At 44.1% G+C, this 26481-nt stretch overlaps 1 protein-coding gene across 1 annotated transcript in view; it reads right to left on the bottom strand.

Moving 5' to 3' along the window:
• Window positions 1-291: 291 nt before the first annotated feature.
• Window positions 292-26481, bottom strand: part of LOC128300646 (out at first protein) — a 49132-nt gene continuing 22942 nt past the window's right edge. Inside the window, exons 2-5 of the mRNA XM_053036774.1 lie at window positions 22102-22215; window positions 11144-11278; window positions 8885-9068; window positions 292-2082 (exon numbers count right to left, since the gene is read on the bottom strand). Coding sequence (XP_052892734.1) covers window positions 1790-2082; window positions 8885-9068; window positions 11144-11278; window positions 22102-22215 — 726 coding nt within the window. The 3' untranslated portion in view covers window positions 292-1789. The remainder of the gene's footprint in view (window positions 2083-8884; window positions 9069-11143; window positions 11279-22101; window positions 22216-26481) is intronic.

Below are 26481 nucleotides of genomic sequence, written 5' to 3'. Positions count from 1 at the left end.
AAAGCAAATGATGAAAGGTGGCCGCTCCTGGACGGAAATTATAAAAAAAAACACACACACACACAAACTCCGCACGCCCAACCCATAGGAATGTAATCAACTTGAACATTTTACACACGGTTGTCGAAGCCGAGGCGTTGTTGGTCTTTGGAAAGCAAAAACTCCGAAGAAAACCAAACAAACAAAAAAACTAGGAATAGAAATGGACCCTCACCCTAACGTACCAAGTGAAGAGTACCTGCTGTTCTTTACGGTTTTCTTTATGGCTTCATACCATTCCATTTCGTTTAAGTGTTTTAATACTGTGTTTTTGTTGTTTTGTTCGCTTCCTCTTCTGCACCCTCACCACCAACATTCTACAGTTATTCCGTAAAGGTGCGGATCCCGGGTGACCATTGTGTGTGTACGCCACATCGTAACGTCGTTGGTCGTTGGTGGCGGCATTTCCTTTTGTAATGCGGTTCCGATCCATTTACTAGCCGGAGCGAAAGAAACGGTACGAGGCGCCTTCTCTTCGTGCTTGGTTGTGTTACTTTAAATCCTCCTTATCCTATTTGTGCTGCACGAATCAGCGTCGCGTCCAGAATACGGGTGGAATTGATTACTCCGAAAAGCCACCACAGGCACAGACAGTCCCTTCCAGCCGGGTCCATCGTATGTCTTTTCTTCTAGTGAGCTACCTGCTCAAATTACCACTTGCTCAGCGTTTGACACTCGAAATCCTGTCCGCTTTCGTTTTACGATCGGACCATAAAATCCGCACTTGTGGACTTCGTGCGGAACAGATTACAGATTACAGGAACTGGCCCACCAGGTTGTCATTTGTAGCAAAAAAGGGGAAAATTCTAAAAAATGGGCGAATGGAGATGTGTGTCCTTCTGCGTAGTGTTGCAACTCATTAAACCTATTTGTGCTATAAAGTAATTTCGTTAAACTGAAAACCCTTTTCAAAAAGAGTCGACGGACCGACTGGCGCAAGGAGAGCAGCAGTAGGTGGATATCTTGCGGTCACCTCCTTCGCTCCCGTCCACAATGGCACTGTTGCTGGCAATGGCGTTGGTAAGGTAAAATTAAATTCACTGATTGTTTCGGCTACCGGTTCCCGCGCATTCGCCACCGGGGCGACCGTATTTGGTGGATGGTGACGCATCGGGAAACACCTGTACGATGGTGAAGCTGGTAGTGATTTGTGTTTCGCGCTCCACTGGTCACCTGCATCGTGTTGGTGGTGTTGCACCCGGCATGCAGATGCAATCAATGCCGTCGATCGAGCTTCCGTAGGCGTTCGTCGTTCGCCACTGTTGCTAATGGTTGTTACTGGTACGGCGGTATTGTGCTGCTTTTTGCCGGTCCACTGCGTCGCCCTCGGTAGCAACGTCCAGATTAGCAGCAGATCCAACGATAACCACCAGGCTGATGGTGCTGCCAGCTGCCGCCGCAGTGAACTCGTGTAATCGGCCGCAGACCGTTGCTGTTGCTGTACCTTCCGACGCTCCCAATATTGGTGGCGATTACCGTAATCGATAGCAGCGGAGACTGAGGGCGATGCACGGTACTGCCGTACCACCGCTGGTTCTAGTTTGCGTGTTTTACTCCATCCCGGATGTGTCTGTAAGTGTTGGCTGCCCCAAGAGCTTCCATCGCTTCCGTAATTGTGCTGTCCTGCGTCAAGGTACGAACCTTCCCCATCGTGCCAGGTCCGACTCTTCTGTGTTATTGGCGTTGCTACTGCTGCTGCTGCTGTTACTGCTGCCGAAGGTTGCTGAGGGCACCGATGGCCCATTTTCGGTCATTCATCCCACAAGCACTGCTGTTTCTCGCGTACGTAGTACGAGTACTGATGGCACTTGCGACACGTTTTGATCCCGCACCGGTAGCTGCCACCGCCGTTGTTCTGCAGTGCGTTCTCCGGCTTGCCCTTGCAGTACTTCAGCCCGCACGGGTACCACCCGATGCACATCTCCAGCGTGCAGAGACACGGTGCCCAGATGGCGCTGACGTCGCTGCATCGCGATGGGGCCGTAACGGTGTTCGCCGACGGGAACAACTTCACCGCCGATTCCAGTATGGATATCGATGAACCTACAACGAGAGAAGGAAAAAATGAAAACAGAGATGAAACCATGTAGTAATTGAAAATGGAATCGTAATAGAACGGATCCAGCTGCCGTGCATTACACTCCTTCCCTTAGGCCAACAGAGGAGGTTGTTGCCACTTCAAATTAATCCTCCAGGCTGCGGACTCCAACATCGAACCGACACAGCCAACTCGACACAATGTAACGCTCGAGAAGGAAATGAAACTAGTTCAACAGGAAACCATCGTCAGAGCAGGCAGAAAGGCTAATGATGCATCGTATATAATGCACTGGCTGGGCATGTGGGACGATCAACCTGCTTTAAAGTTCCCATAATCAACTTGATGGTAGTGGAAAGGTACTTTTCATTAGGGTCACTAGCGGCCAATGATATTTCATTCATTAGCCGTTTTCAAGAACGAACAAGGCAAAGGACAGGATTTTGTTTGATTAGTTGAAGTTATGTAGTGTGACAAGGTGTACGGACGCTGTATTAATGTTATGCTTTATCAATGGGTTCATATGAATTAATGTTATATACAGCTTAACTAGAGATTTGCGCACTGAATGAGAATGAGTGAGTTAGTTAAAACTTAAATGTGAATATATAGAATCAACTCAGCACAGAGTGATTTAATTACTAAACTTTGACCAGCCTATCAGAATTGGAATCCTTCTAAATCCAGGGCTCACACATCGAGAAGTGATTTACTTTTGTCAATATTCATTCAGGTTTGACACACTCACACTGAGACTTAAATTTGAGAAAGAAATATTTTTAAATCCCAAATATACCAGCGAGAGATTTGGGACGCAAAACAGTGAGCAACACCAAAAGTATACGAGTTGAAACGTACAACAGTGAGTCACAAAAGAGTGAATCACTAGTCGACCTATTCACCACTAGAGAGTGAGTGAAGTGCAACGCGCGAGAATGATTAAAGGTTCATCCTAGCATATTAACTTTCAAAAATGAGAGCAACAGATCCGAGTCCCTAAATCTACTCTGCTACTCTGACACAACTCACTTAAGATTGTGATTATTGTCATCTCTTATTGGGGCACAGTTCCACTCTGCTTGCGCACAATTTGTATCATGGGGTTTGAATATATTAATTTAAATAGTGTTCTATTTTAGGTATTTCTAACCCATTTCTACTTTTTGGATGACTTACTAGACTTATAGCCACAATTTATTTGAACAAAATGTGCATGTTATTGAGTTCAGATAAAGCTTTTGATCGACATTATTGTCCATGCAACAAGGAAAATTAATTTGCTTTAGTAACAAGCCTACCAGGCTCTTCCAATTTACAAGCTTCAACTGTGGTTGACATGTTTGCGCTGTGAATGCTGTATTCGTGCACACGGTGCGCACGGTACAAGCTGTCGCACAAAGAAACAACCTGTCCGTATGCAATACGTGGGAACAACGTTTGCACTTAACACGCAGATCGCATGACATGTAGCGCCGCTGCGTGTACAGCAACAACCCACAGAGAACAGAACAGTCTGACGCCCGAGACCGGCCCGAAAATAGCTTCATTAAACCGTGCTTCAAGAACCGGACTCGCACCGTAACACCACGAACGCACGTGGCAGGCGAGGGAAAACCCGATACCTTGAAAATGTGGCTTACATCTCATTATGTGCCAGCGCTGGGGCGGAAATCACTCAATCGATCCGTCGCCATCGTCATCGTCGTTCGGTGCTCGTTCGAGCGCAGGATTAGGCTCGCACATGCGATCCTGCCAATACCGACGACGTACAGCTGTCATTTTCTCAGCGCTGCATAATTTATAGCCAGTCTCGCGGCGTGGAGAGCCAGCGAAAGCAATGAACATCGTGCGCGCCCCGAGAAAACGCGGTGGCCATCTTGAATAGCTTTACCGGATTTTCTTCCCCGTTTGTAGCGCCTTGCCTATAAATCTCCATTACGTGTGGTTAGCCTCTACTTGCCGACCCTCACAAACACACACAGCAAGCTGGCCGTAATTTGAGGGAACTCCACGCGCAGCTTGCCTTTTTAGGCAGCCGAGAATGCGATGATGCCAATCCGCAATGACCCACCCGGGATGAGGGATGAGGCACATCCTTTACAGTGCGCGACGGTAGAGAGCGGAACCGGTTTGACCCTCCATTTTCGGGCTAATCAATTATGGAGCTGGGATTAGAAATCGATAGCACAACCATTTACCGGCGACGACCATTACTGTCAGCTTAACGACGTAAGGGTTCCAGCAATGAGCGGGAAACATTATATCCCCACCTGTTCAAGGGTTCACCGGGGTACCCTTTCGAACCGGGAGGTCTAGAGGACCCGAGTTCGCTTGTGCTTTTTGTGCATTCTCGCCAACAGGTCACCTTGTGTGGGTATGAATTTTTAACAAAACCTTCGGACGGTATCACCATGTACGTCAATCGTCACCAAGGAGCAACCTGTTTTTGGGACGGGATACACTCTAATGCTTAACCTACTATTGGCAACCTACATGACTGATGACTTACAGGCATCAAAGTAAAATGACCAAGGTTACGACCAGCAAGGTTGTTGATAAATGTGCTTGATATTTCCGGTTGATCCGGTTTTATGGTCAAGTCGCATAAAATATTCACATTTGTGTAAAACACATAAAGCGCTGTGGAATAAAATAATACTACGAAGGTACTATAACTCCCACGGCCATAGTAAAGACAAACCACGTCCCAGCAACCATCGCTAGCTGTAAAAAATGTAATCAATCATGCTTGATGAACTGCCATTATGATTTATTGCGGACAAATTTGCACGGCACAATACTTCCAATACTTCCTTCCATAACAAAAAGGAACCCAAGGGGAACAGAGAACCTTACGTAGATGGGCAGCACGAAAACGCAATACAGCTGATAAAATAGCGCTACGTGTATATTGCTGCAGACACACGCCCAAATCAAATCCCACACACGTTACCTTTTTGCCCACGAGCAACAATTGTCAATCAAGTGCTAGTGGAAGAATAACTTCCTCCCTAGCGTTTCGGTTTGTCGAATGTTAGTCCCGACCGCCGGAAGTGATTCCGTTTCTTTTCGTTTCGAAATAACATTTCTTTCATATCGGAATCGTATTTTCGTGCCCGCGTAAATTGTGTTTGCTCTTTCTCCTCGCTCTCCAGTATGGTGGCCATTCTTGACACTGGGTTGAAAATAAAAATACAGATCGCACTCGTTTCGTTCGTTGCTTCTGCCTGCCGGCTAAATCTGCATCTTGCTCATGGGAGACACCTTTTGAAATGAATGCTCTGATGGAAAGAGATACGTCCATCTGAATGATGACAATTGACATTTGCTTCCTGCCCGAATTTACTAATTTGATATTAGGTTTTTATTATGTTCTCCTTTCGATCATCGCTACCCTGAGGCAGTTTAGTATGGGCGTGTGCAGCAAGGATTCCGTGGAAACTGATTCCACATAAAAATACACACTCGAACACTGTTAAAAATGTTTTATCCCCCCGGAGCAAGTATGCTCTTTAAGAGACCAACATAGCATTTCAAAACACAACAAAGACACCTTGGCAAGGACTGAAACTTCATTATAGCGCCACCGCGGAAGATGCTTTGAGAAATAAAAGTTATTTTATTTCTCCCGCGATCGAAAATCTAGAACGTAGGAAAATCACATCCTTTGCAGCAAAGGCGAAACAACTCTCCCGACCCCAAGACAACAACCGAAGCACCACAGCGTTCACGGAAGAAATAAAACGAACATTCAATTCATTCGTGTGCAAAACCAACCACACAAATGTGAACGATACCAGGAAATTGGAGCACCAATGTCCTAGCCGATCTAACGGGCGGGCTCTGCCCGGGAGCGACGATACCGGAGCTACCGGTGCGCTAGTCTCCGGAACGGATAGCAATAAAACGACGATACAACGAATCAATAAATTTCATAAACTGTGGGCATAAAATAAATAAATTATTACCTTTTAAAAGCGGTTTCAAGTGAACGTACATTACGTACATGCGTGTCTCTGTGTGTGTGAATGTGCAAGTGTATTAGTTTGTGGGTAATGCAGCCGAGGATGGCTGTGTGCGTGTCAGATGAATTGGAATCGTTACGCAGTTTATTAGCTCGATCGATCGTTCGATCTATGGATGGATGGAACAGCATTAATGATGCTGGATGCGTTCGGTTGGTAGTTGTGGAAAATTGTGCCGAGTAGGAAAGATCCAACAGCTATTGAGCTGGTGTGTGGCGCTTTGATGTGCAAACCGGGACACTCTCGGGAAAAAGCCGGCCCAAAACCAACGGGGATAGAAAGTATTTGCTGGGGTTCACTATGGGTTTTATGGTACATTCGGTGGAGAAATTATTTGCTCGAGAATATTATAGCACTTAAAAGATAAAGTAAGATTTTTTTGGAACAAAGAATAAAAAACAAATAATATGCTATCCCCATTTTCACAAAACACGAACAACGAATAATTCTTCGAATAAAGTTTGACAATATTTCTACCAAACAAGCGAGCGATATTTGCCCACAATGCTGCCACAAACGAAACCCGCCTCCGGAAGAAAGGACACTGAAAATGCTCATAAAATATGATAAACGGAAATTCGAAGTGTATCCTAGTATATTGAGTATTTGGTAGAACACGCCAGCCAACACGAACGGAGCAATCAAGCCGGCAGCCATTTATTGCCGACGATGAGATGACTGTTATTATTTTTTTTTCTGCTGGAACTATATATATATCCGTTGGATTGCAAAAGGAAAGACAGGCTAAGCTGGCCCCACACCAACGGGATGTTTCAGCCGTTTGAAGAGATCTGTGGGTTCTGTTCTAAATTCGCAGAAAAAAAGTATATGCTTTTCTTCTGCAGAAAAATATTATTTCAGATACAGGAAGCTTTCGGTGGACGTTCATTGTTAGGAGTTAAGTGCATGGATAATCGATGGAAAATGTTTGAGAAATTGAGTATATGCACTAGACTGTTGTTTGTTCGATGCTAAACTATTCTTTTTTGAACATTTTCCAGTTGTACGCGACAAGGCGCTGTTTGTTTGGTTTCATGTGATCAGGTCGGTTCTATTCTAAATACAATTTTATTATCTGTGAATGGTTCTGGTCTGATGACAGGACACTACACTACGACACTACTTCAATTGAAATTTAATTAATACGTAGTTAAATTAAATCAATTAACAATCTTCGAAAGCGATTTTTTACACTGTGTTGTTCAAATATGTCTTGTCTTATCGTATCTGATAGAATATTACAGCGTATAAACATTAAAAGATTACTTAAGCATTTGGATCTTCCAGCATGTTTTACATAACAAAAAGGAACTTAAAAAAACAAAACGATGAAATTACCACATCTCTTATCTCCCAAATAAGAATGGAATAATAATGTAATCTTTGTTCTGTTAAGTATCAGCAGCAATCCCTCTCTTGTTCATACAGTTTGCCTAGAAAGCTGCGACCCGGAAAAACACTTCGCATTTGAATGCGGGGAAAATTTACAAAATAAGCATACTCGTTAACGGTCAGTGGATAATTCACCAAGCACGCGCTACAAATATGCCACACTTCAGTAATTACCCTCGGCTAAGAAGGTGTACTACCCGCAACGCAGAAATTGGCGTAAATTCCTTCCATGGGGTCACGCAGGACACGCTGAATCTGACCAACCGGCCCACCACCATCCGGATCGGTCTGGTAATGACAAAATAAACGCTAGACAAACCCCAAATCCGACCCGTAACGGAAATGCGGAAAAGAACCGTCCAAGCCGCTCAACAACATCCAAAACAAAGCGACGAAAAAAGAACCCCCTCGCTGCTTAAATCAACTGCCACCACGACAGGATAACGAGGAGCAGGATGAACGACCGAAAGCGGACGAAAAAAACCACTCGCACCGGGGCACAACCCACTGTTTGAACTGACCTCTCGAGTGGAAAAGCTCTTTTCAGAAATGGAAACCCAAACCGTTCCGGCCATCTCACTCCGATGGCCGGTGCTGCTACTGTGGGGCCTGGGGGATGGTCGCAGCGAAGCAGGTCAACGTTGGGAAGAACGCACAACCGAGAGTACGTTGTAAATCGTTGTAAAAAGGGGTTATTCACGTAGAAGGATAATAGCGTTTGCAGTTGGACAGCGACGTGCGGCACGTTCTGCTCCGGTGCAGATCGCTTCTCCTATCAACGCGAGCCCGTAGCCAACGTCAGCAGGTCCTCGGCAGTTGGCCCGGCTGTCCTTGCGGAGTAGAGTTTCGGTCCGCCCGGTGAAACTAAATAAAATTCCAATTTAAATATTTCCAGTTTGTGATTTTTGCCGTCATCGTCATCATCATCGCCATCATCATGCTGGTCACAATGCTTCGCTCGGGGCTGATTGTCAACGAGATGGAAATCGGAAGCTTGTGTGGATTTTTTTTTTACAAAAGTTGTTCTGAATATTTTTTTTCAGGGCGAAACTTTGCCACACCGTGAGCATGCATCGATTACCGACAGTTATGCAGAGCATTTTCCGTGCCGTGAGTGAGATGGGAAGTTATGCAAATAGTTTCACAAATAACGCCTGTCTTCTTTCGTTCAATTCGCAGTATTTTCTGATGTATTTAAAAGTGCTGTCAGATATTCAAGGACTTTACCGGGGCTTGGTCAATAATTTTCCTGTAATGCGTGTACCGTCACCCCCAGGCATGTTTGTCCCAGCCTTTAATTATTTCTTTTCCCCCGAAAAACGTGTCACTAATATAAATAACGAAAACGAAACATTCCATCCTTCTCCACGTTTGCACGTGATGCGCTTACCTGGCAGCTCGGCCCACGCCTTCAGGTCAACGTCGCGCACGTACGTTGCCTCCGGTGCTTCCACGCAGAACGGTGCCACGTGACGTGAGATTGGCGTGGCACGGTCCAGCAGCACCCAGCCGGTCATCGTGTAGTTCTCCTTCCCTCGGTCCTCTTCCGGTGTTCGGATCGTGCTGGGATTTTTCTGCAAAAGATGCAATAGCCAATGGAAACAAATGAGCATACTGAAACCAACTGCAATACAATGTGACCGACGACCGAGCGTCATCTGATGACGGCACGTGGTGAAGCGCGGAGCGAAGCAGCGACCGTTGAGAAAAAGCATTAATTATATTCAACTGAACCCCGTGGTGGTGGAACGTCGCAGTTCGTCGACTGTTGGTGATTATGGTGATTTTGTATTTAAATGTAGTCGATTCGCTAAGAGCCACAAATGCAGATAAGAAACAGTCGTTCGGGTCTGCTGCGCTGAATTAAATTCGAATCAATGCAAGAATTCATTATATTACGATTGAACGAGTGCTTTTATGCATGCTTTTTTTAACAGAGCAGAGATTAAAAAAAATAATTGTATTATGTATGTATTATTTGAACAACTAATGACAGGGTCATCGAGTCAATGATCGCTGTTAAATTGAGCTTTAATAGGAACACTAGGAAATATAAATCGAATGCTATATTTCATGGTTTGAAATTCTTCTCATATCTCACATCGCTCCAAAATAAGTTTTAATAAAAATTAGGCTTAACATTAACCCTCCACAATAACGAATAAAAACCATTTGTTTCAGTTCACTCTTTCACACAAAAAAAACATACCATGAAAGGTAAGAATTTTAATCAAATAACGTAAGGCGCCAGTCTATCATCGGGATTACATTTTCCCATCATCATATTTTTCCCTTCCTGCTGAATAGCAGAAAGCAGAATTAATATTGAATGATTACTTCCGATAGCTGCAGCTTCCGTTGCTGTAACATCCGTAACGAGTCTCGCAGCTAGGCGACTCGAAGTCAGGAATGATGAACAGCTAAAGGCATTTAAAAAATGCATAGCTGGAAAAAAAACGAAAAGAGCGAAAATAATACATCCGGAAGTTCGCTTTATGTCAGAAACTTTTCTAATAAGTCACACGTTTGGCTCAACCGAGGCTCCCGCCTGCCAGGATTGGCGGAACTTTGCGAAGATCCGAAAAGCTGTTGTCGCAAACTTTCTTTCAGCGGCGTTCCTTCTCGCACATGAACCATGTTGTATCAGTTTTAATAGACTGGGGACCGGGGAATGGTGCTGAGCTGTTCTGCGCCAAGATAAATTCATCGAATATTCGCCTTTCGCCAAGCAAAAGAATTTCAATTTACTCGCTGAAGCGTTAAACGAGCTGAAGACCACCAACGGTTATAGAAATATTTTTCACTATATGCAAGTAATAATACCAGCACGAAAACAACTTTAAAATTGCATTCCAATAAACAATGCTGTTCAGGGTTATATAGTATATAATTATGCTCTTCCTGACTATTCACTTAGTTATTCAACAAAGATCATTGTCAGATTGAATTTTATTTTCAATTCCATCTACCACGGTACTGGCGTACTGGCAGCAAGAAAAAAAATGCATCTGAATACCAAACTACGTCAACATAAACTTATCGTGCTTATGTCAACTCAATCACGTTACCAATATGTCAATACCGCCCGGGACACTTTGCTGTTCTCCGGTTGAAAATAATTGGCCCGAATATACTTTTTTATTGCGAAAAACCCACGTCTACGTCTGCATCGCAAGGTCTCAATTCAACTTGACACATGTCTTCACCTACATCACACAAGTCAGCCAGCCGGTTCCATCGCAAAAAAAAAGCGGAAGAAGAACCGACGCCTGTAACGGAAGTGATTGTCACAGGAAATTACTCCCCCAGTAACGACACGGATTACTCCCACGAAGAATATCGAGAGTGCCCGCACTGAAGTGCCCAGATCGGAGTGAGGCTAACGCTCTACGAGCGCGCCGATTCCAGCGTCAAATGATGATCTTCTTTTTTTTACTTTCTACACACACACACACACAAAATCCTGTTCCCTTACCCGATGCCGATGAAGCGTTTTCTCGATGACGTGACACAGGGAAGACACTCTGAACTCTCGCGCGTAAGCTAAGACCCATTCGACAGACAGATCCACCAAGGACGAAAGATGTGTGCGTTTTTTTTCTTCTTTTGCTTTCAAACTTACAGTAGAAAGAAAATTGATATTCCTTACCTGTCGCAGTTTTACCATCGCATCGGCAGTGATGAAATCTCCTTTCTGGAATTTGGTCACGAAGCACATCACCTGATACTGGCTCTGGCCCCGTTCTTCCTCACCGAGCACGAGCGCCTTCAGTACCTGCACTTCCTGTGGATAGATAAGCATAAGAAGGAAGACGCCGTTTGGTGAGATTTCGATACAGTGTTCAATAGTGTCAACGGAAGGTGCTGTTACTTCTTAACTTTTCAGTTTATTTTTGAAACACTTTAGATGCATTGCGAAAAACAGAAAATCTATACAGAATATTTGCCGAATTTAGTCGCGCAAGAGCGTAATGCCTATAAACGCATTACAAATATCGCGAACTGCAAACAACAATGTACTAAACCGCAATGAATAATTTACTTGATTATGTGGTAGAATTAATCATCCTTTCCAGCGAGCAATTCCAAACAGTTCCCAAACCGAACCATCCCTACAGGACGCACTAACACTGCAAACACCACTGAACTGATCAAAGCGAACCATCGACGTGCCAGCGGTGAAATGAATTCCGATGCTTCGATGGTCCCCGATGCGAATGCGTATGGGAATTTCGCACAACTTTGCCAGCTGCGTTGCAAAACTCCGGCCAGGTGGAAACTTTCATTCCTTCCGGAAAAGCTTCACGGTCCCGGTACCGGTTTCGATCGGTATCGGGCGATTGTCGCTTTTCTGTCCAACCGAACAAAAGGGCGTCGCAACGAATGTCCACACAGCAAGCGTTTTCTTCCCATGGCGCGGCTACCGGACATACAGAGCATCGGTACGCGAACCGGACACAGAAGAAGCGTAATTTAATCGGATTTCGATGCTGTCATCATACATCACACAAAAACGGCACGTCTCGAATTCGATACATCGGGATTGCGTTACCCGCCATTGCAGGGTTTGGCTTGCAAAGTGTCACCTTGTTGAAGTATATGGCATCTTTCACCTGGTGGAGGTTTTTTTTGTTATTGCTCCCTCCCCATGATCTCTCCTCACTCGGTACACCCCCCAAACAGCTTCCTGGCGACCATTTGTTAACGTCGAGAAGATGGACCATCGGATCCGACCGATGAATGGGTCGCTTCTTCTAGCCGTTGGATACGGATCTGCATGAAGTTCATTCTTTTGCAAGAGTGGGCATTGTGGAGCACAGAAAAAAAAAAACGACGAGGTAACGTTGAAACGCATTCGTTGATTCGCAGTGCACAACAACGCAGCCCTGGACAGAAATCTGTCCAACCCGAATGCACATACGTTTCTGCCCGAACGGACAAATCATAGCCGCAAGTCATAAAGCTTTCACTTTGTGAAACAGAATCCTTTTGCAGCCGGCCCGTATACGGATACGGTTCCGAGAGAGCGACGCAATCGAGTTTCCTGGCATCGTATCGGTAGAGCGTTCTGCAAAACGGGAACTGCACTGACGCCAGATTGCGATGGAAACATTCAACGGAAGTTTCGGACCGCCGTCGTCGCATACGCAAACCTGGGTACGCTCCGGGAGTAACATCTTTAACACTGTGCTGACAGCTGTCTCCATTAGACAACGTTCTGGTGTGCTCTTAATTTCATCAAGCCGATTGCTTCAATGGAACAGACATTTTTGCTTAATTTTGGTACGTATTTTGGTGACTGTACCTGGGCATGAAGTTTCTTGGTATATATTTAATTTGAAAAATCGATTTTACGGATTTGTGGTGGGTATGCTAATGTGATTGTTCCCAAAATTGTTAAATTCGTGCTCAAACAGTAGACCAATTTTATAGTTTTTATTATCGAAACATGTTAAGGAATTGTCAAAATAGTTCTTTTCCTGACGTCTTCACGTAAAGTATTTCGATTATCCCACAAATTGGGACACAATTTAGATGATAGCCCTATTAGCAGGTGCTTAGTTGAATTTTACCATCGCACTGCACACCAGCAACCCAACTCGAATTATGCACATAGTCACGGCCAACCACCCAACAGCTATCGAGACGGTCTCATCCAAAAGTAATCAAAACCTTTCGGTAAATATATTCCCAGCACAGAAATCGATGCAAATTGAAAGAGGAAATCCTAACACAATATTTACATTCTTTGCGTGGATCTCACCTTACCCATTTCGGCTGCTCGGCCGGCGAAAGGTAGCGGGTGCTAGAAACGGATTTTACATTGCCACAGTACCATACCCTTTGGCGCAATGAAAGCAATTCACCAAGCACTGGCGTCGAGATATTTGGTTGATCTTAATTGAATTTCTTGAACTCGAGGTTTGGGTTCAATTGGAAGGAAGCGTTCCCGATAATCTGGCTCGATGCAATGCGTACCCGGAATACCTGCTGAATTGTGCAAATTAGATTACTCAGTACTGATCATTCAGAAGGCAATCAATGGATTGCCAGCTGCAGATGGTTACAAAACGAGCAAAATTCTGCTTCAACGCGATTTACAACATCGAGCTGACTTTCAGTCTTCGAGACGTCCGAGAATATAAAAATAACTTACAAATTCTTAAATGACACGCCCGCAACGCTTAACTGTACCGCAACAGGTTTGTCACGAGCCACAACAAAAAAAACGTTATTGCCTTTTAGAAGAAATCCCTTTTGCGGGTGGTGCCCTTTGGCGAAACAAGCGAAGTAAAGATTTTTGTTCAACCGCAACCGCAAAAAAGACCACATCAACGACCGAGACAACAATATGCACCACAGCAAGGGACGTAGAAAATATTGGCCAGAAGAGCAGAAGGAGAGAAAAAAAAGCCAGCGCTCCCAACAAGCCACATTCCGGGTGGGTAAATTGTCCTGAAGTGAAAATAATTTTCACTCCGCTTGATAATAGTTTAATAGTGCTGTGAATAATTAATTTCCCACCACAGTACATCTCTGCCACGGCACGTTGTACGGTATAGGTCGGTAGTGAGTGTAGGAAAGTTAGGAAAAACTAACAGGTGCCTGTCCTGCTTTTCCCTCCGTTTTGACCCACGGCAAACATTAACAAGCAGCCAGCAAACGGGGGATGCAGAACGGAAATGAAACTTCTTTTTTTTTCAATCCACACCAAGGCGGAGTACATCATTTGGAAAATTTTCCTGCGAAGCACCAAATTACTTTCGCACACCAGTTGCAAAGTTGACGATCAGTTTTCCACCAAAGGGTTGGGAATTTTGAGTGGAGTAAAAAGGATAATCTTGCTGAGTTACCAGAACCGGGGAACAGGCGGGAAATTTAAAGTTTGGGAAAAAGCAGATAAAGGAACCGTTGGAACAGATTGTTCCGACTTAACGCAAGTTAACGATACTTTGATGCTATGTGTGGAACAAGTTTCTCACGTGTGAACCACTGATGCGTGAATTCCTATTACAGAAGTTGAGATAGGAATTTCTATCATTTCAATCAAGTGAACTGATTTGGATGAAATTTTCATCGGGGTTGAACTAAGCAAGAGCCTCTTATTTTCAACTGATTTCTGTTTCGACTGTGGTATAAATCGCTTTCCAACTTTATATGTATATACATGAAATATTAAAAGTACAACTAGACGAAAACAAGATTTTAGTATTTGGCGAAAATACCTTTACAAGCTCACAAGTGTATCACATTATTTTCTATATTTTCAAAATATCTAACCTTTACAGCCAATTGCTACAGTAAACTTTGTACCTTTTTGTCCAACTTTAAATTCACAGTTCGTCTCAACCATACGATCGGCAGAAACCACTCTAACCCTCAAACATTGGTTCTATATTTATATCCCATTACGTCCTTTACAGACCCATAATTCTATTGAACACGTTTCAAAGACCCCGTTTCAAAAACATCGTAGCAAACCATACTCCAATCCATTATTACAGGTAGCAGCGACGGTATCGCTAAATCAGCAATAGCTCTCAAGTCTTAAAAAAGGCAATCCCTCTTAATGGTGGAATTTAGCCCTCAGCATTAGTGTTAAAATGTTACTACACGCGCAAAACCCCGCCGCAAGAAAAAAAAAGCCAAACTTCATTAATCCAGCACCGTCCGAGTTGCTTCCCTTACTGGTACTGACTGGTACACGGCCGGATTCAACGGTTCCATTCCATTTCTCATCGAAAATTTCCTTCCCACACTGGTACAAATTTTCCGCTTCTAAAAATTGAGGCAATATTTTTTCCACAACTTTTGCACCCTTATAATCTCTCAAAATGTGTATTTTTTCTTTTTTTATTTTCGGTGGTTTTAATGTGATGGGTTTAGGAATTTGCACCTTTATCCGTTTCATCCGCTGGGGGTATCACATCTCGCACCATCTCGTACCTCCGTCAAAACCACACTAACCAAAACGTAAAATCCCAAATCCACGAGATGTGATGCTTTACATTGAACAGCGGATCCAAACAAACACGGTTTCCAAGCGAGCATTCTGTTAATGGAGCACCTTTTCAGCCATCAAGATCCTTTACCTTTCAGCGATGCTGTAACTTTTCACTCGCAACGTTTCCAACGTGCTGCAGGTGGCATAGAAACAGAAGGGATCATTTTTCGACCATTTCCGAATAGATTTCTAATAGCGGTGTATGTAAGTCGGAAAGAGCAACACTAATCCAACAGTAGCTTTGTGCACGTGATGTGCCGTATTTGGCACGGTAATTCCTGGAATGGTAACCAGGAACAAGCCAGGCAAAAAATTATCATCCGACATATCCGCTTTTTTATATCCCTACGTTCCAAAACCTAGCTTAGTTTCCATTCCCGAATGAAGAAGGGGAAAAAATGGTTTTCATCCGCAAGGTCCCACTGAGTTTTGTGCTGGACTTATGGAATCATACCACTTGGATTTTTCCATCTTCTCTGTTTCGTCCATATTCGCCACGATTTTGTCATACCCACACTCGCTACCGCAACGATTCACGTAGATTTGTTGATTTTCCTACAAAATGGCCAACGATTTTCTTTTTCATATCTTTTCCAAGCAGAACAAAATACAGTTTCCTTTGATTTCGTTACTCGAGTATTCAAAGCTGTTGGGCTTCTATCTCCCTGTGTCCATGTGTTCATTCCGCAATCTTCTGCTTATTACACCATCCCGCTGTTACCGAAAAGCTTTCCTACCATTAAATAGCAGCTGTCTAGCGCCATTGTGTCGGTCGAACTTCCTATGGACGGATTTAGGGGTTTATTATCCGACGCAAACATGTTGGTCGTCTTATGACGCTTTATTAGTGAAACGACTAAAGAGAGAAGCATTACAGCAAATAGGACGATGCAGCTAGACCCTTGGGTGTGGAAATGAAAATCATTTGCTGAAGAGGCCGCTTCTGGGTGTTTACCCGAGTACGAGCGCTCTGTTTGATTCCATATTTGTTGATTTAGGGTTCGCAATGTGCTATTACTGCCCCGAAGGCCTGAAGTGTGAATGACGGCACTAAACAAATGATTGTTTACTGCAGACTAGTTAAGATAATTCTTCTCGTTAAAACCCCTTGGGGCTGTACAGCATAATGACGTTCGATGGATTCTAGAAGCACTTAATCACACTGATCAGTATTTCCCACATGGTCCATTTTCTTTTAGTAATTTGTATGAAAATATAGACTTATGTTTGAAATTAAATTTAGTTACACTCACAAAAACCCAAAACGTTAAATTGCGAATTGCACTACCAATGTCTATTTATTTTAAATTACTTATCTTAATAGACTTCTTTTTAAATTCAAAATAAAAGTTATTCATTTCAAAAAATTTAAGTTCCATTTCAAATTGAATAACCAAATGAAGAGATCCTTCGTCCTTCGTCCGTGAATCTAACCAATTCTATCTCAATCCTCGAAAATGAACTCACTGTACTCGACACCAGCTCAAGCGACATCTACATTTAAATGAATAAATTGCAAATTCCACTCGCAATAGACAACATTCCGGACGACTGGCGCACAGCCACGAAGATAGCCAAGTGAATTTTGCACGGAAACAGTCGAAAAATTCCTAACACGCCACGCACCAAAACTAGAGACAGGATATTTTTATCACCAGCCTGACGAACCCGCTGCCCTTTCACTTGGACTTTATAACCGAATGACATCGACTCTATTTAAACACTCTCTGCTAGAATATAGCAGGAATTTGGACGAACAAATTTTATTTTGTACACCTCCATTTTGTAACAACCCGGTCCACCCGTCGAACACAACGAAAGAATGCTGTTAACAACAATCAACAACAGGGGGTGGGTAAGAAAAAAACTCCCAAAAACAATTCTATTCCCACCGAAGACGACAATTTCGGAACCCTCACCACGATCACTAACAATGGAGAAATATTGCTCTCGCGAGCACTCGAACACTCCCGGCCAGCGTGCCAGGCATTCCAATCTCGATCGGTGCGCGGTGCGAAAATTCATTAAAACTTTCCCGTCTCGGGTGGCCACCGCCTGGAGGTGCGAACTTTGGTGTCTTTAAAAATGTGCGAAAAATGACTTTTTTCACCTTTCTTCCACCCATTCGGCGGGAGCGTTTCGGCGATGCGCGAAGCTTCCCCCAAAACGGTGAGGGAAGCAGTGGTTGGTTGGTTCAGTGCGGTAGTCTCTTAAAATACCGAGACAACACCGTCATCACCCGGCCGGCCGGCCCGGTCTGCTGGATGATGAATAAAAACGTCATGCAAAAGACATGCTCTGCCTGTCTTTTATCTTCATTATCGTCAACGACGACATCGTACCTTGAAAGCAACCTGCGATCACACGGCCAATGATCTGGGTGAATAATGGTGCTCTCACGCACCCGGTGACGCCATTTGCTTCAAAACCACCGCTAGAGCGTAGATTGTATCCTTCCTGCGGTGGAAAAAAACTGAATAAAATAAGAAATCACTCTCCCACAGGAGCTAACAGCTAAAGCTAAAGCTGAACGTTCAACATAGTAATCGCAAAACGTGAATCAAGCATAAGAAATACAAAAACCATGCCATGTGTCTTTTCGAAGAACTTTGCGAAAGTCAAACACGGAATGGTGAAACTTTCATAAAGTCATAAAAAAGTTCCCCCAGAGCCAGAATGCTTCCTCATGTTAGATGATTTATTTGCAAGGAAGCGTAGAGTGTGCGGACAATGCAAGTAAAGTACTTTTAGAAATAAATTCCAAATTTCACAATGCGAATGTTAAAGAATTATTAGATACTACAAATCATAATCTGATCCCCGTGGATGAAATAGCATTAATTTATTGTGTAAAACACATAAAAATCATAAATGTCCCTCATGTGTGACTACCCGAAGGGCTTCTAAAGCATATTCGATTCAAAATTCCTGGTGTCCCTTTGTACATATTTAACGACGAATCAAATAATTTCCTCTCCATGAATAACCTATAGTCCTTCCAATAGGAAAAAAATAGTTCAGTTTTCGGCGTCCAACTACAACCTGCTGTATCTAAATTGCACACTGCAACTCGTAGGAAACAATTAATAATGAAACGTCCGTCCAGCAGGGACCATAAATTAAAACCACCGCTACAAAGCCGACACCGCCGGAAGGCGCACGAAGTCAATCATTTTAGTTTTCTTCATTAGGCACGAAAAGCTCACCATCAGCGTCCATGTGCCGGGCACCGGGTGACGGTAGCTCCCAAAAAGCCACACCGTGGTGCCTCGAACGGCTTCATTAAGCGATGCACGAAAACATGCTTCACCCCAAAAAGCGGACAGACGGTCGACGCCACCACCGACCCACTCTCCATCCCTCCACGCCGTTAGGAACGCGGTTGATTCCACTCACTCCCAATGGGAAAAATCCTTGAAACAACTTGACCCGAACCATCACGGACAGCAATAAGAAGGCGTAGGACCGAAAGCCCAGCCAGCACACCGGTTTACCGGTTGGACATTTCGCGGAAAACGCTTCCCACAACGAATCCACTGCTCGATCCGGATCAATAGACCGACCGCACCCGGCACTCACCCGGCCGTGCAACAGGTGGCACACACCGGTGACGTCGACCGTGCGATAATATCAAATGATTATCCACAAATAGTGGAGCTTAGCGCAAAGGGCACACGTTTGGCACACACGCTGGTCGATCGATTCGTTGCCACTGATGTGTGTTCCTGGCTGTGCGTCATGATGTGCAGGGCACTACGTGAGCGATGCGCAGCACCAGGCAAACCAATCTGAGCGATATCCGGTGCAGGAGTTCATCTACCGGTCGGAACATTAGCAATGGATCACACGTTCTCGGCTAGTGTGTTTTCCTTTCCCACTTTTTTTCAATAACGACGAAGATGCAGAGCTTAGTGAGCAAACGAGTAACCGCTTTTGCGAAAGATTTTCCTGCACAATGTTGTACCATTTTTCCCGAAGCACTGCCCTGACAGTGATAGCGCAATGGAATGCGATTGCTATCGTTGCTGATTTTCTTCCCAAGCCGAACGAAGAAACACATTGTAAGGAGAACCTAAAAAGCGTTCCTTCAATTTTCACTAGCAAACACAGTCCACAGCAAATGATGCAAAAACTCGGGACGGGGGGACACGTTGAATAAAAAATTGTTAACTCTTTTATTGGCTCACGGAACAAGTTGCAAACACGAACTTCGACTGCGAAGAGGCGGAAACAAATTTCTCACTAGTCTGGCACAACACAACTACATCAAACAGCAAGATTGATCGTTTCCGGTAGCAGTGGAAAAAAGAAACGAAAACAAACAAAACAAGCAAATTGTTAACGTCTCTGTTCTCTATCGCTGCTATAAACGACATATTTTCATCGATGTTCGAGACTATATTCCTATTTCTTTTGGAGTTAAATCCTTCCGGAATTTTGTTCACCTGCACTGGAGGTTTTTTTTCCTCTCTTTTCCAGTCGAATTGGTGCTCGCCATTCTTTCCCTGCTTGCAAATGTAGCTTTGAAGTTTTGTTCGGTGAACTTTTTTTTTCAAAAGGTTTGTTCTAGGTTTGCATTCGACATTCTTCCCGTCCTAAACAGAAAAAGCTGTCTTTGATGTTATGGATGCATTTTATTCCATCCTTTTTTGTGTGTGTTGCTATTGTTTTGTCGATAGGAATTGTTTGTTGGACATTGAATGAAAGAGAAGCATTCTATCTCAGGATATGTATCTATTTTTTCAACTACAAAATATATCAAATGTTCCAATAAAATTGGTAACATTAAATTGCAATTATAATTCAACCCCAATTTAGAACCATACAAGGCAGGTGTAGAATATTGCAAAACAAAAAAGCAATGTACATGAGCCGAGACAGCATCACTCACTCGCTTCCTCATTAAAAATACCAAACCAATCCCGTTTCGATGCACACACGGGATTTTCCACTCCAGAAAATTGGCTTTATATCAATCGGGTTTCACTTCAATCCATCCAACAGAATTGAGTTACGGTCTCAACTGCAGACACACTAGACACAATTAGTTTGACAGAAAAATCCGATACACACATCCAGCAAATCACGTAAGGGACACACAGCGGGCCAGCCAGCCCCGCTCGGATTGCTGTTTTCAAACATGGCAGCAGAGGAGGAGAATAACAACAAAAAAATACCCCAAACCTTCACGTGAACAGACTTCTGCCATTAAAATGTCAATCTACCGGCAGACGACAAGCGCACCAACGGCAAAACCGGAAACTAGGACGACGGACCTACCGTCCTACCGTCGCCTGGCAACTCAACATCATCATCATCATCGTCGTCGTCGTCGTCGTCGTCATGGTGGGTTGATGTTTGTTCAACACCGAGAAGGTTGTTGGCCGGATTTAGGTTATTTAACTCACCAAGAGGACCGCGAGATAGCGGGCGCGCCAGCAGACGGGGGGACGGGACGGGTTGAAATCATGAAAACCGTTAAACAACACCGTACGTCCGATTTTTCCCATCCGTCAGTGAATGGGCAGCCCGTTCACCGGGAAACCACGAACGGATTTGTGCGACAGCGTGACGCAATGTTTGACATGGTTGCGGATATTGATCTATCTGTGGATGTGCCGTTGTCAACAAAAAAATATAAAACGACCCAAAAGTAAGGGAATGGGGAGCTGAAGGAACTCATTTCTCTAGCTTGCCGGCAGCTGCTACAGCGAACACGTTGTTGTGAAACGGCATTTCGAATATATTTGCATGATGCACTCACTGCAGTGCGGACCTCTATGCCGGCTCTTATCACAGTTCCTTTCCTCGGCGTATTGCACCAAACTATTGAGCAGGGTAAAAAATGCAGCCGACTGACCCTGGTTCGGGCGCAAAAATAGAAAAGCCGCAGCCAACTCACCTTCACCGGTATGCGGTGGGTATCAGTACATCCACGTATTTAATCATTCTATAATACTAAGCAAATCTATCGTTTATTTTACGACCTCTGTACACATCACTGCAATTCGTTACGGATCGATTCATGCTCTGTAAGTAGAATTTAACCGGCTGTACCGTGCCATTCATGTTAATATTGAAAGCTAACAGCTGAAAATGTGACTCCCTTAGGCAGTCTCAATTCTAAGAAACGATGCACCGACGTTGATATTAACTACGGAATGTGAATCGCTTCAGATAAATAGAAAGTCTTGGAAGCAAATCACTTTGTTTAATGATTACTCGGACAGAGATTTCATTAAATCCTCTAACAACTGAACCGAAAAGATGGAAATAGGTTAAACGTTCAAGAGAATTCCTTCCAGAGCACTGTCTTTTACTGTGATGCTTCAAGGCATGAAAAACTGAAGAATAATCTGTTCTTACCTCACTGAAGAATTCTTGTATTCTTAAACTGATATGCTTTGTCATTAATTAGACGGAGAATGAATATTGAACAGATTGGAAAAAAACAGTTTAAACAATTAAACAATTAAGTAAGCGTAATATTTTTTTCCAATAATCGTTGAAATATAAAAAAAACGTAAAAGAATCACAAATTGAACTCTAGGTTTGAAATAAAACCGAGAGCAACATCAGTATGCGAGTCAATCAATACTTACACTTTTGAAGTCAATCAGCTCCGTTATTAGCGTTCCATCGCTTCTCTGGAATTCCAGTGTACATGTTTCATCCCCAACACTGGATGTTATTGTCTCCTGTACGATTTCACCTCCCTATAAACAAAATGGAAAAAAGCACATTAAGCATTATTAAACTACTACATTGAACTGTACTACATTTAACAATCTTGTGATAGTAATATAGATATTTATGATTTGGCTTGAAGTAATACACTTAAGGATCATTTAATTTATTTGCTTTTACTAACTTTTAAAATAAGATACCCACGTGCCTAAGGCTCGTTATTTCATGATCCTACTTAATTTGAAAGCAACCATAATCTAATAAAATAAAGCAGCAAAATAGAAAAGGTTACACAACCAAGAACTTTGCCACAGTTCCGGAAACAATAAATTGTTTTGCGGAAGATTAATTTAAAATCCAATCTTCTTTTAATTACGCCGCACGATAAATCCGCCAGCCAACGACACTGTTTTACGGGCCTACGATGCTTTGCCAAAATGCGATGCGATCAGCCTGCCGTGGGGGGGAGGGTGACAGAGAGCATGTTTCGAACAACCCAGTAGGTGGTTGTTACCTCATCGTTCTCATCACGAGCGGCAATAGCAAATCCCGAAACAGCACGCATTTGACACGCGGTTGACGGTGCGCTTTCGGTAAATCGACTAATCCTATTGAGAAATAAATTAAACCGCTTTGGATGAAGTCAACTTTGAAAATTTTGTCAACGGAATCACTAGTGGATCTTCCAATCGGTTTTAGGAGATTTTTTCTATGAATGGTTGGCATTTGATTTAACGCGTTTTTAGAAGGAAAGATCCCAAAAGTTTTAACGTTTTACTCCTTTTATACTAATTATGCTCCTCATTATTGTATATCCATATTTGAAAACAAATCCAAAACAAATTGTAGTTAAATGAATTGCTAGGCACATTTTTCGCATAATTTGCAATCCTTCAATTCTGGCCGTATATGCCAGAATGTTGCTCACGAACCAAGTTTCAGACTGGTGGCATTTTAATTTCTCCTTCCGCCAAACCGGACACCAAAGCCTAAAACGGACCCACAAAAAAACAATTCTGGACTCCCCCAGAGCTACGATCCATTTTGTCCGGCAAACAAAAAAATGCCAACATCATCCAAAACCATAACGGAAGGCGCATCATTCATTCGGCGTCGCTAAAGCCCACGAGTTTTCCCACCGTCCGGGAGGATTGCTGATGAAAAATTGTTCTTTTAGTTTAGGCCATGATTTATTCATGCGCAGCACCGAACGGGGTCGAACGGATACTGACCAAATATGAATGGACATACGGGTAGAACAAAACAGACGAAATAACCTCGTACAACTTCCTATCAAATGGAACGGAAAAGCTGCAGAGCCACGTGAACCACACGGCCACAGTGTGTGGGCCCAGGTACGTCGGGACCTCCGTCAGGTTTCGCTCAATGCTCGAAATTATCCACACGAGACGTGACGGACAGACATCAAACCCTTTTTTGGGGAGAACTGAAATTTATTGGACACCTGAGATCACACCGGCCATATATACCGCCACGCAGCCACACCGGTCCCAATCCCAGTGACCGTGACATTTTGGCCAACTTTTTCTCCTTTTTTTCAATCTGGTCAGGTGCGCTACATACACGAACAGGCGTTTGCTGAACGCAGGCTCTTTCCTGCGGTTCGTCGATGCGCTACGGGTGGCGTAGTGTCGAAGAAATCAGCCATGACACGGCCGACATGGAGACAGCCCAGGAAAAGCTCACCAGCCCACCCACGTTCACTGAACGATCCCCGTGTTCCGGATTTTTGATGACCAAAGCAAAGAAGACTCAACCCTTCCTGGAAATGGGTGAGTCAAGCGCACACCATCATTAGCTCGAGCTAACCGAGCGAACCGTACTAACTGGCCTAAACTTTTGCCCTAAGCACCAGACACCCGGAGAAATCCATCCCCGGCGTCACTGGAGTGAATCGTCATTTCCGGAACAGAAAACCCTGGACGAGAAAAAGGACCGATAGCCCGGGACCGATGAGACATGCTGACGCTTCCGGCTGAATGAACAGACGTCACTTTCCATTCGATCGAGTTAAAGGAAAAGAATATTCCAAAATGGACACAGCCGCAACCGGTGCCTTTTTACTCTCGAATGCTTTTAAGTTTATTGAAAATATTTATGCTACTCATCCTTAGCGCCATCGTGCCCCGGCGGCACAGGCACGGTCCACGATGTGGGAAGCGTGTTCACGCCGAGCACCGAAAGCACAAACGATGACCAGACACACCGGAACCAGCATCAACGGATGAAGATTTTCTTCGGGAACATCCAAAAAACAAAACAAAAAACACACACAAAAACCGAACACTCCAACAGTGGCGGCACGATTTACGACGATCACGGTACAAATTGAGCAGCAAACGAACGAACGAACGAAAAGGACCATCATCAGCCAAACCCAGCGGACGACATCCGAGTTCCGTCCCGGTGCCACCAGGATGACACTTCACTTCGAGATGCTATCGGGGCAGTTGGCAATCAACAGCCAAACACCACACCACCGGCCACATGCTGACCGCGGGCCCTCTGTACACCATCAGCGCAGAGGTGTGAGATCTGTGAGGAGGCGTGAAAATTGCTGCCACCACTTGTTTCTACTTAAAATGTTTATCTGCCCCGCTTGGTACGGGGTGTGCCGACCGATTGGACGGCGTCTTTTCCCTCGCTTCAAGACGAGGTCGCGCGCGCCCGTGCTCGTGCTCTGCAAAGTCCAACTTCCGACGACGTTGACTTTTGCTCTGCGGTTAGCGAGTTAAATGATGTGCTGAGGTAGGTCTGGCGTAACACCCGGCCACCGACCATGACACGGCAGACTTTTGTGAAGCAGTTCCATTGAACGTTCAACTGGTTAGGGTCGATTGGAAAGGAGTACCAGAACGGTGACCACCTTACGGGGACGGGCCGGCAATGAGGACACACCGTGCAGCATTGAGAGATAGAGCCGTCGCGCTACACACGGTGCATCAACAGCGTACCATTTGCAGGTACAGCGTGGAACGTGGCGTCACGCAAGGCTGGTAAAATGGTGTAAAATGCACCGCGGTTGCAACGCTGGAGCTTTTGAAAGTGTTGTTTGCTCAATGATTACGTTATGAAATCTGGAATGACGGACCTTTTTTGCTGCTCGTGTAAATGTGGATAATTGAGCACATGATTGATGTACAAACATTGAAAGAACAAGTCTACCGACGCAAGTTAAAACTACATGAAAGTGTTAGGTAAGGCTCTTAAGATATTAGCATCTGCGTAATGATTCTTAGAAGGGATTATAAGGCAAGAAAATTCCAAGGAAAATAATAGCCCAACATTATTGAAAGTTAACTCTATTTATATATTCTGATGACATTAATAATGTCATAAACATAATCCTTGCAAATCTTTTAGTAATAGAATATATAAATCAATTCGAAATTAACTATACACTTCACAACTTTTCATAAAATACAATTCTGAAATTCTCTTGCACAAATTTGCTTTCAAATCTGCAAATCTGCATCAAACGGCTGACTGAGTCAATATAGATGTCGGCGTTTGTGCAAACAACTTTACTAATACTATTATGCACAAACCTATTGGCATCATCATCAATACGTCTTTCGATGGCATTAACGTCATTCTGTTAATGCGCACCTTACGGTATTCGCTTCGAACGATGGAAATTGTCATTGGCACAATGGCAACTGTGGAGCCGAACGCTGATTGATTCCAAAGCCAACCTCCGTGCACGAATTGATGCGTTGATTTATGGCACCGTGTTCTAAGCGGTCCCTTGCCAGGGCACATCTAAGAAAATCGTCCACACCTAGGACGATGCATGCACGACATCGATTCTATTACACACGATCAACCGCAGAAGCAATGCCAGCTCATGTCTATGCTAATCTCTACCCAATTCACCTTTCGATTGCTGAAGCGAGGCACGGGGCCGCACGTCTCGCGCTCTCCCATCGATCTCATCATCGGTGCGGATTAGCAGCAAAGAAAAATCCTGACCTATAGCCAGTTTTCCCCGCGCCTCTACCGCCTTCCTTCCGTCTGAGGCGAATCCAGTTGCATATTCAACAGAGTCACCGTTTTTCGAGGAGAAACCACCGTGTGGATAAAAGTCACGTGGAACGGATCAGATTTTTTTCCACCCACTGTTATCTAGCCTCACACGCTGACAATGTCAAAAAAGCCAGAGCAGCACACGGTGGTGCCACTAGCCGATCGAGAACAAGTCGCTGCTGCACACAACCTCTACCGGTGTGTGTGTGTGAAAGGGAAGCTGGTTCCCATTTGCCACAAAATACATA

The sequence above is a fragment of the Anopheles moucheti genome, chromosome 3 (genome assembly GCF_943734755.1).
Source record: "Anopheles moucheti chromosome 3, idAnoMoucSN_F20_07, whole genome shotgun sequence".
In the NCBI taxonomy this organism is placed as follows: Eukaryota; Metazoa; Arthropoda; class Insecta; order Diptera; family Culicidae; genus Anopheles; species Anopheles moucheti.
The sequence above is the reverse complement of the archived record's forward strand: the minus strand, read 5'-3'. Positions and strand labels throughout refer to the sequence as shown.